Source organism: Amia ocellicauda, chromosome 8, assembly GCF_036373705.1.
Source record: "Amia ocellicauda isolate fAmiCal2 chromosome 8, fAmiCal2.hap1, whole genome shotgun sequence".
NCBI lineage: Eukaryota > Metazoa > Chordata > Actinopteri > Amiiformes > Amiidae > Amia > Amia ocellicauda.
Window position 1 is genome coordinate 22,006,884 of NC_089857.1, and position 11,342 is coordinate 22,018,225.

The 11,342-nt window shown below is 44.8% G+C and overlaps 1 protein-coding gene across 1 annotated transcript; it reads right to left on the reverse strand.

Annotated features, from left to right (window-relative positions):
* Positions 1 to 2,105: 2,105 nt before the first annotated feature.
* Positions 2,106 to 10,395, reverse strand: LOC136754666 (dynein axonemal intermediate chain 1). The gene is made up of 15 exons (XM_066710696.1): positions 10,366 to 10,395; positions 10,052 to 10,254; positions 9,067 to 9,126; positions 8,588 to 8,713; positions 7,677 to 7,761; positions 7,372 to 7,489; positions 6,059 to 6,102; positions 5,340 to 5,587; positions 5,010 to 5,099; positions 4,746 to 4,833; positions 4,318 to 4,397; positions 3,709 to 3,857; positions 3,326 to 3,425; positions 2,787 to 2,972; positions 2,106 to 2,309 (listed from the first exon to the last, which is right to left on the reverse strand). The coding sequence occupies exons 2-15, from the start codon at positions 10,097 to 10,099 to the stop codon at positions 2,220 to 2,222; spliced, it is 1,512 nt and encodes a 503-aa protein (XP_066566793.1). The 5' UTR covers positions 10,100 to 10,254; positions 10,366 to 10,395; the 3' UTR covers positions 2,106 to 2,219.
* Positions 10,396 to 11,342: the final 947 nt, after the last annotated feature.

Below are 11,342 nucleotides of genomic sequence, written 5' to 3' on the forward strand. Positions count from 1 at the left end.
CGACGTATTTGTCAGACATAATCATGTGCACGAAAGCTCTTTTGTCCGTGGGACCGAAGACACTGGGCGTGCAGGCACCGCGTCTCCCGTGGGACCGAAGACAAAGGGCGTGCAGGCACCGCGTCTCCCGTGGGACCGAAGACACAGGGCGTGCAGGCACCGCGTCTCCCGTGGGACCGAAGACACAGGGCGTGCAGGCACCGCGTCTCCCGTGGGACCGAAGACAAAGGGCGTGCAGGCACCGCGTCTCCCGTGGGACCGAAGACACAGGGCGTGGACAAAACCACTTTCGTGGGACCGAAGACACAGGGCGGGCAGGCACCGCGTCTCCCGTGGGACAGAAGACACAGGGCATGCAGGCACCGCGTCTCCCGTGGGACAGAAGACACAGGGCGTGCAGGCACCGCGTCTCCCGTGGGACCGAAGACACAGGGCGTGCATGCACCGCGTCTCCCGTGGGACAGAAGACACAGGGCGTGCAGGCACCGCGTCTCCCGTGGGACCGAAGAGACAGGGCGTGCAGGCACCGCGTCTCCCGTGAGACCGAAGACACAGGGCGTACAGGCACCGCGTCTCCCGTGGGACCGAAGACACAGGGCGTGCAGGCACCGCGTCTCCCGTGGGACCGAAGACACAGGGCGTGCAGGCACCGCGTCTCCCGTGGGACCGAAGACACAGGGCGTGGACAAAACCACTTTCGTGGGACCGAAGACACAGGGCGGGCAGGCACCGCGTCTCCCGTGGGACAGAAGACACAGGGCATGCAGGCACCGCGTCTCCCGTGGGACAGAAGACACAGGGCGTGCAGGCACCGCGTCTCCCGTGGGACCGAAGACACAGGGCGTGCAGGCACCGCGTCTCCCATGGGACAGAAGACACAGGGCGTGCAGGCACCGCGTCTCCCGTGGGACCGAAGACACAGGGCGTGCAGGCACCGCGTCTCCCGTGGGACCGAAGAGACAGGGCGTGCAGGCACCGCGTCTCCCGTGGGACCGAAGACACAGGGCGTGGACAAAAGCACTTTCGTGGGACCAAAGACAAAGGGCGTGCAGGCACTGCGTCTCCCGTGGGACCGGAGACACAGGGCGTGCAGGCACCACGTCTCCCGTGGGACCGAAGACATAGGGCGTGGACAAAACCACTTTCGTGGGACCGAAGACACAGGGCGTGCATGCACCGCGTCTCCCGTGGGACAGAAGACACAGGGCGTGCAGGCACCGCGTCTCCCGTGGGACAGAAGACACAGGGCGTGCAGGCACCGCGTCTCCCGTGGGAAAGAAGACACAGGGCGTGCAGGCACCGCGTCTCCCGTGGGACAGAAGACACAGGGCGTGCAGGCACCGCGTCTCCCGTGGGACAGAAGACACAGGGCGTGCAGGCACCTCGTCTCCCGTGGGACCGAAGACAAAGGGCGTGCAGGCACCGCGTCTCCCGTGGGACCGAAGACACAGGGCGTGGACAAAAGCGCTTTCGTGCACATGATTATGTCTGACAAATACGTCGCCCCACATGTGTCAGTCATGGACACATGAGTGATCAATACTTATAAATTCATTCAGTAATGTGTTTTTTGAGGACAAAGCTCGCACTGCTGCTACAACTTTGGTTTCCCTTTGTCCCTCTAGTCCTGCCGCGCCAAGTTGAGTCACGAGAACAATCGATATAGTACACACACAAACCAGCATAGTATTCAAGCAAAATTGTGATCCAATGCAGTTCACACACAAACCAGTATAGTATGCATGTGAAGTTGTGAACCAATGTAGTATGCATGCAATCCGAATTATTACAGCCTGTTTGCCCCCCAGAGCGCTATCACCAAGGCAAGGTAATCCCTTGCAGTTTTGGTGTGCGCTCTTCCAGTAGTATATTGTAGTATATAGTGTGTGTCTCAGTACATAGTGAATCTCAGTATACAGTGCGTCTCAGTACACCGTGCGTCTCAGTACACCGTGCGTCTCAGTACACCGTGCGTCTCAGTACACGGTGTGTGTGCGTCTCATAATCAACAGAATCCCAGTAAATACTCCTCTTACTCAAGGCAAATATTTGCTTGCATTCACGTGAACAACCAATATACGTTACACAAGCAAACCAGTATAGTATCACAATTAACAGCCTATTCTGATTGGAGAAATGGACAGGCCAAATGCACAATTACACAGAGATGTTGTTTACAAATGGCCTGTCGGACTCGTCTGTGCTTCTTTGCTGCCTCTTCAGTTCTTGCTGGAGTTGTCTGGATCCCTCACTAAGCTCAGGAGTTTCTCTATCTTGGCAATTTCCAACTCTGGGCCCTTGGGAGTCTCCTGAAACAACACAGGCATGTGGGGTTAAAGCAAACACCCGCGTAGCATCCATCATCCAAAGCATCCCAAGGTACTTTACAAAACAAGGACACTTCTGTGTTCTATGCTGTGCTGATGGAGCGAGGTGCTCAGAGGTGTGCCCGAGATGGCGGAGCGGATCTGAGCCGGGCTCTGACTGCCCACGATACACATATATTAGATGCCACTCCTAGCACACCAACCCTTCAATGTCATTGTGACTTGCCTCTCGTTGTTTACGTCAATGATGCAGCTTGCATTACCTTGAAACCCACAATAAACTGGCCAGTTATCTTGCACTTTTCTGAAGTGGTCATTTAAGGACGATTCTATAGCTTAGCTTAAAAGTAATTGTAAAACTGAAGGGAAGTGGGACAGTACTTGACGAAAACAAATGTGGAACAAGACCATGTCTAGAGGGTCAATCTCTTCTGTCGAGTGGGAGGCACAGACTCTCACCTTGGGCTTCTTGCGCAGGTTGGGTGACAGCTTCAGACTGGTGACGCATCCTCGGTCGTCTCCCACAATGATGATGGGGTGGACCGGGTTGAACTCGATGTGCGTTAGCTTGGTCTTCTTCTTGGCCACCACGGGCTGCTCACAGATGGCCTCGTACTTATTGACACTCAAGTCAAACACATGCACCTGCAGGACAGAGCAGAGCAGGTTAGCCTCGGGCCCTTCAGACCATGAACAGAGCAAAGTGGAGTGCAAATATGTTTTGAGCATTGTAGCACACTTAATGATCGCTATTTCATTTGTTCCTATAATCAGCCTCATGCAGAACTAGAAAAGCAAGCTCTGTGGCTCTCGCTTGACCATGTAAAGACAATTCTGTATTTGGATCGGTTAAGCACTCAGCTGGAGTTTTCTGGTACTTCTAAAACACCAGCCAATTTGTTATGACACACGCCTGACTCGTTTTAAGAATTGATTCTGGAAAAAGTAAAGAGGAATACAGACAGAGGAGAAGAAGAGGTCCCTGGTCCAGATCTTACCTTGCCATCTGTGGTGATGGCAGCAAAGACGGTGGAGGAGTAAGGAGACCAGGCCACATCTCCCACAGGGGCGTTCAGGTCAAAGGTGAACATCGGAGTCCTAAAGGAAACAGGAATGTGTTACAGGGGTTGCAGTTTTCACTTCCCCGATACCCTCCTTCCCTTCAATCTGAAACTGGTGGGAAATTGACAGCAGTCTGTGATCTTTCCAAGTTTGAATCAATACTATTGAGCACCCCCAATGGATTACAGTTATTCAAAACAAACTCCTTCAGCATCACTATACTGTTCAACTCTATTCCAACGGTCTGCTCTGGACGGCCAGCGCTGTGGACTGGTAATGTGTATACGAGGTGGGGCTTTTATTATCTGAGGGAGCATACTTTACGGTCTGGTCCCAGATCTTCACAGTCCCATCAATGCTGCAGGAAATGAAGATGTCTGGGTGGAAAAGGTTCCAGCGCAGTGCATCCACGGGCACATCATTGGCTTCAAAGGTCTTCAGGAAATGTCTGGAATAGCCTTTCTTACACTGAAATACAAACGGGGGCAGATTAGAATAACAAAAACATAAAAAAAGCATTCAAATATACTTCTCATGTTATTTACAGGTACATTACCACATGCTTTATGGAAGAACAAATAAAACCAGTTTGTTGGGCACTGCTGTTTAGGGATTTGGGGTGCATGTCTCCCTTCTTCTGATACGCTGGATAACAGCAGAGCTTCTAAAGCACGCCTGTGTTACATTAGGTTATATTTATGCCCCTTAGGGAGCGGAGGGAGAGACGGTTTGTGAGGTGGAAGCAAATAACAGACAGATCCATTATTCTAGTCAGTTAAACCCAGGCCCAGATTGGATTGTTTTTATTGAGGACATTCTTCTCTTTTAACTCGCTGCAGCTCGCTTGTTATTCTCTCACTCTCTAAAAACACAAGCACACACACGCAGAAGAATACCAATCTGTCTCAATCGCTTTCCAGTATCTTACCATGTGTATTTTTCCTTCCTCCGTCCCAACCAGGAAGTGGCTGTCGTTCTGTTTGTGGAAGTCCATCGAGATCCCACATGCTGTAGGAACATTTAAGGACATATTATAATTTCAACCGTTCGGTTTGTGATTGTTACTGTAATTACAAGGTGTACTTATTAGATATACTTGTGTAAATGTACATGCAAATTTTTATTTACTTATTTCCCCCCCAATGTTATTATTATTATTATTATTATTCTAAAAAAAAGTCAAGTGGACACACAAATTGGCGCACAAAGACGCTGGGGAAAAGCTGGGCACCGATGCGAAACGACACACAGCTTATACTTTGTTGTAATATGATTTTTCCAGAATGGCATGAGTAACCAATTAAAGCTTGTCAGCAAGTAATTAGCAGGTCTCCTGACTGGAGGTCTGGCCTGTACCCATGGTTTGCAGCTGTTGCCCCTGAGGCCTGTCCGTCACCGCTCCTTCCCCAGACAGCCTGATGATATCTGTGAAAACCAGCTCGTTCTGCAAGGAGACCAGATAACAGATCACACAGAATCCACTCGTCAACCATATCATTAAGAGATTAAAAAAAAAAAAAAAAAAAAACTGCAAATTTGATGATTATTTCAATGTACTCTATTCAAGTCTTCCTATCAAACTGATGTTCTGATGTTCTGGTAGGGTGTGGGTTGGTTTACCTTCACAAGAGTCCAGGACACCACTCGCCCATCAGCGGAAACGGAGAAGAATGTGTGCCGCTCCTCCAAGTCAACCTTCTGCCATTTCACCTGCAAAAGCAAGAAAGAAAGACGTGGAAATGTGAAGTATTAGTCTATAAACGTACTTCACTCAGCTGACTGTATAGAAATATATGTGACTGTAGGACAGATTCTTCCAAAATGTACAATCGAATGCAATTAAATGTGACAAAGTATCAGACAAAACACAAAAAGTAAGGCAAGACAGGAAAGGAAACGTGGTGAAGATCCCATGACGGATGAACTCTGAAATGCAGTGAGCACACAGACCTGCCAGACGGGGTCGGTGTGTCTGCCAGACTTGCTGTGGCTCTTGAATGCCGGCTGCTCGTGCTTCTCTATCAGATTGTACACGGCCACGTTGCCATCGTAGAAGCCCACGACCACCAGGTGTGGGCATAGCGGGTTGATGTCCAGGCACATCACGCCACTGTCTGTGGGGAAGCTGTACTCTGGGAAAGAGGGGTTCTTGAGGCTGTAGAGCTGCAGCTTGCCCCCGTGCTGCTTGTCAATGTCATCTGTGAAGAGAAGGCCATATATCCATAACTTCAAACCCCTCTCCGACAGAAACGTCAGGCCACCGACCACAGCTGATCAACGCAGCGCTTTGGTGACCAGAGCAGCGGGGAAGACATACGTGCCAACTGAAACAGCGGCAAGATCTCGGCTGCTACGTTTCATTTGTAAGTGCTGCAGGCCCACTATATCCCTATGCCTTATTTGCTCTTACGGCCGTTGCACACTGGATCCGATGATGCATCAGAGTTTTACGAGTGAAAAGAGATTCACCAGCTAAAGAAACCTTAACCCTAGCCTTCCACAAAGCCGGCCCCTAACCTAAGACTTGAAATTGATTCTAACACAGCATTCGACTAGTGTTAAAGTTAGACTGCCTTCTAAACATAGACATAGACATCTAAAAGCAATACATACATGCATATCTACAATGTTCTTTTAAAAGTTATTTCTGAATTAAAATGGATACTTACAGGATCCATAACCAACGGCAAACAGGTCTTTATAGGCTGGATTCCTGTCAAAGAAAAGAGTAAAGGATACAAACATCAAATATATTGCTTTGATGTGTATTATTTAAAAAACCCGCTGCTTCGACAAAAGACAAAACACACACTTGGCTTTAGGGTGGTACCTCATTAAAGTTAGTGGAAAATGTTGCTTAAGCTCTGAAGGGTAATGATGGAGAATATCTGAAAACTACCGAGTGGTCTGACCTTCTGTGTGACAAAATAGATGTATTGTTCAACATCCCATACTGCCAGGTTCAGAAATATACATATTGTTATTATAAATCAATGATCTAATCAGGTGCTGGAAATCACAATAATTAAGCAACATGTAGCCTAGTAGTTGCCTTTGCGTATTTTCATGCTGGTAGTGTTGCAGAATTGTGAATATTTTCAGCAAGGTAACAGTGCTGCCTAGTGGACAGTCTAAAGAACAATGTCTACACTAATACAATCACAGAAAACAGAGCTGCAACACTCAGGAGTCACATTTAAATAAATACAATTCCCATTGCCTATTAACACACAACTGAAGAGAAACAGTATATCAGATCCTCAAAATACATCTTCAGTGCCAAACAGATAGCTAGCAACCCAAATGGGTCATATTTTATTCAATCACTTGTGGGGATTGACAAAGAAATAAATCATTTTTTTTCCTGTTTCAATATGCTGATTGTAATGATTCTATTCTGAAAGTTCTTTCTGAAATTCTCTTTTTGTCTGCTCTACTATTATTTCAGCAAATTCAATTTCTGAAAGGATTTCTCAAGGCCTTTCATGCAAATTAGAGAACAGTTAATCAGAATTAGGAATTTCTATCTACACAGAAGGCAGAAGTAAATAGAACAATGGATCAGAATAGAATAATGGTTAATTCAAATTTTTAAACAATGTTAATTAAATCCACACAGCAACTAGCCTTTTTAGTGCTACTGAGGTTTATGGTGAGGCTTCACACCAACTCTACAGATGCATTCAGCACTAATCCCATAGGAAATACTGCACTAAAATACAATATAAGATATAAGATTAATATAGGGAATTCTTTACTGGTACAATAGGTAATGAAAGGTAATGGGTGCATGACTTGGTAATGAACAAGTAACCGTTGTTTTAGCCATCAGCTCCAACACAAATCATATTGCTTAAACAATAATAATAGTTTTTAAAAATCATGTCATGGGGCAGCTGCCCTTGGGGTACTGGTAATGACTGCTCATATAATGTTGGCACATAACTAAATAAAAGAAAATAGGGCAATCCAGCCCACTCACCAGCAGAGGGAAGTCACTGCCAGTCTTTTAGGTTCGTCCTGCTGGAATTTCCACAGTGGGAGCAGAGTGCCCTTTTGTCCCCTGAATTCATCAGAAGCATCTTCAAAATATTTGAAATCTGAAGACGGGAGGAAATCCATACACAAATATCTGTTATTATGCATTCGAAAAGTGAAATGTCTTTTTGAAACACAGAAGAAAGAGGAAGAACAGAGTCGAAAGAGGAGTTTATCGAAACAATAAGATGTGTAAATCAGTCTGATTACAGCCTAATGATACAAAGGGAAACAAAAACAGTCAAATACCTTGTGCAATGTCATCAAATGTGTTCTGGTTCACCATTCTTTCGATGATCTTGGCTACCTTGCCCACCTTAGTGATGTCATCACTCTGGAAATATACAAAAGAATACAACATTTAATTTCTTTAACTAGATATCACATTATTATGTATTATGTATTAAAACATACATATGAATCCAACAACAAAACAACGTGCTTTGAGGACCTACTGGCCACCGTACTGCATAGGACAGGCTGAAAGCATACAGAGGGAACCAATATTGTTTCCAAATCTGAAATCCAAAATTATGTGCTTTGACAACAATAAATGACAACATTACAGTACTAATCCTTATTAAAAAGCTCTTTCATAAAGACAAAAAAAAAGAGAAAGTATTGTATTTCAACTCCCCCAAACACACACACAATAAAGGGGAATGTTACAATGTTATAGCTGATAACAAACCAGTTGAGCAAAATCCTGTACCTTTGGAATACATTAATACCTATATATACATTTTTTTATAAGAACATCAATTGTATCTACCATTAAGTCTTGTTTACCATATACCATTAAATAATTACTTTTCAAAAACTCCCAATTTAATATTCCATAATTCCATAGTAAATAACATATGAGATTATTCCTGGAAGAACTTTATATGCATGTTGCTCCATTCCTGATCATGGTGGGTTGATATTTTGTATTCCTAAGGCATTTAAACAAACCAGAAGTCTATTATTATAATGATCATTAATTCAAAGTTAATGTTTCAGTATTTAACCTCCATCAGAGGAGTTCTCCAGCTCACCCATGATAAGACAGATCAGGTGTGCACGTGTTTATATTTTTGAGAGACTGCATTCAAATGGAAACATACAGAGAATAAACTGCAATCGCACCAGATGTCCACAGATCCCCAGTATCAGAATACCTGAGTCTCGATCACCATCAATTTCTTGGTTTTTTCCTCCTCCTTTCTCATATGGGGGGCCTTTTGCTTCTCCTTGTTTTTCTCCTGCTTCTCCAGCTCTTCGACATATGAATCGTAGATTTTCCACTGTGTAGCAGAGCAGCGTCCGGCCACCAGGAGCAGTGGGGAGGGTAAAGAGGAATTATTATAGTCTGGACACATGGCCCAAATGGATCAGACTGCGGCAGATACATTCCCTAACTGAAAAATAAAGTTTTAAACAGACACCAAAGACTGGTACTACAAAACATATTGTAAAAGGTTTATCATTACTATCTGTGTTTGCAAAATAACTGCTTTGCAAAATGCCAACTGGAGCACTATATTCCTTCATTTCTATATTAAACACTCAGGGCAGTGTAAGGGAAATTAGCACATGTTCAAATAACACTGTTAGAGCATTAGCTGAAAATGCTGCTAATGGTTCACTCAGATCAAACCTGATTGGCTGTGGCTGAGAAGTTTGCTCGGGGAGGCGGCTCGGTCTGCGATCCTCTTTCCTGGGGAAAAAAATTGCAACATAAAACTGTGATGAGGGTGTTCTTTGCAGAGGATTCAGGGAGTACAGAGCCTATATTATTTTATCAGAAAGCATATCAGACTGTAAGTGAAACTGGGGCTAAATGAAACTATTATGTAACTAAATGTAAGTATTGCATATTGCGTCAAGTTATACCAGTCAACTGAACAGGACTATTTTAACATTATTTGACCTCTGGGCTTTTATGCTATGTTTACAAATGTGTGTCCACATATACGAAGACCGAGGTCAAATGCAGACTTCAAATTGTATCATTATATCACATGGGGTCAGCTACAGCTGATGCTGGGGCTGATCGCAAAGTGCGCAGCTCTCAACACTTAAAACTCAATTGGCATCAGGATGCAGTCTGGTCGTGAGCCAATACAATGTCTGTATATATATTTTTGTAATAATCTGCAGCTCCGTTAGAAACTTTCTGCAAACACAACCCCCTGCTGCCCCGCCCAACCCCAGTCCTGCAGCCTTGGAATACAACCCATTCATCAGCAGGATGAGAGGAGACTTTAAAAGCTGTGAAGTCAGAGCAGAGACCTCACACAGTCTGCCTTCGATTTGAATTAGTGAACCTTCTGAGAATAGGTGGAGTGGGCATAGTGCAGTGCAGCCAGCATGTCCTCCCCTCACCCCAGCCTCTGATCAAAGGGAAATGGCCGCAAAACAAACTCATTTTCTCTCCGTCTCTGCCTATACCTTGTGGCTGGGATGCGGATACACAGAGGACACTGTGGAAGGGGCCCTTGTGTATTATAAAACACTGGATACGCAGGCACGCCATACAATCACTGAATCACCTTACAGCCTTGACGGTCATTTGTAACAATCTAATAAAGACCACAACTAACACACCCCCTTCCCTCGTGGGCGCCATGCCCCGTGCTTACCATGGGAGGGTGGTTCAGTGTCTGGGACCCGCTCTCGTAGTAGAACATGTTGATCGCGTTCGCTTTCTGCTTGGATGTGCTTTCAGCACTCTAAGCATGTTCCACGAGGTCTTCGTCCTCCTCTTCTCTCCCTTCATCCCCCGCCGCCTGACTTGCCTGACATCCCCCCGTCTCTGCTGCGCTGGACTCGGCAGGGCTCATTTCTGAACACAGAACAAATCGATACATCGTTGAATCAATGGTCATTTAAATAGGACACAGATAATAAGAAAGATACACAATGTATTATTCATAGTTTCCAAAGACACACTTACAAAACAGTTATTTGAGTAGCATTCGCAGGTATGTTGAAGAAGATTCTCCCTTCTTTCTACACAGTTCAAAACATGCAAAACAAAACATCAGATCATTCAATCCTTAATTTGACCTGGTGTACAAGAATTACAGGGATACTATACCTTCTGAGACACTCTGCTCAGGTCTTTGTCTCCTGGCTTCATCAGAGTCTTTGTCAATCAAATTCCCTTCAGCTGAGTAGTGGACAGCCAGGTGGTCAACACTGACTTGTACATATGCCTGTTCCTTGAAGAGAATTGCAAAGGTTTTTCAGTGACAGTGAAAAATATTCCAACAATTCAAACTTTGGTAGCATTTTTCCTACATAAACCAATGTAGGTGATATGTCGACATTCCGTTTACATTCTGTTTACATTCCTGAAAGCCTGATACATATCACTGTACAGTAAATCTCACAGTATTAAACGCTATTGTGCCACATAGGACTGTAATGTGGAACCCAGATGACACAATGACATGATCTTCAAGGTGTCTCACAATAGACTAGACTAAAGCAAATGTAAAGTTTGCTTTAAAAATCAATACAGGTTGTTACGTTCTTGTAATAACTGTATGCCAACGTTTGTGTGATTTATTTTTCGCTTTCCTCCAAAACAAAGCACAGGAACTAAAAACAAATCAGAAGCCAGAGTGTAAGCCTTGTTTGAAGAACATCGCACTTCTTGTTGAGCACTGGTCCTAGCAGGATGGCACATTCAGTTAAACAAGCAAGCGTCCACACGTGCTTTGCAAACACCAACAATTATACAGATTTCAAAATCATTTCAAAACCTTATTAAAAACTACAATCTGTAATGTGTTTTCGTGAACAATAAGATAAGATTTATATGAATTGCTACATCGAGATGCTTTGCTTGCTACCATGCCCTTTGTAAATTAAAATTTCCGAATAATATCTACTTAATAAGAATCCACTGATATATCACTCTCTCAC

Bases quoted from the DNA above. Each gene is read 5' to 3' on its own strand.
- LOC136754666 (XM_066710696.1), bottom strand. From the start codon at position 10,099: ATGTTCTACTACGAGAGCGGGTCCCAGACACTGAACCACCCTCCCATG. The intron at 8,714-9,066 runs GTTTGATCTGAG...TCTGCTACACAG, and splicing joins TCTCAGCCACAGCCAATCAG to TGGAAAATCTACGATTCATA. The intron at 6,103-7,371 runs GTGAGTGGGCTG...TTTCTTTGACAG, and splicing joins GCAGTGACTTCCCTCTGCTG to GAATCCAGCCTATAAAGACC.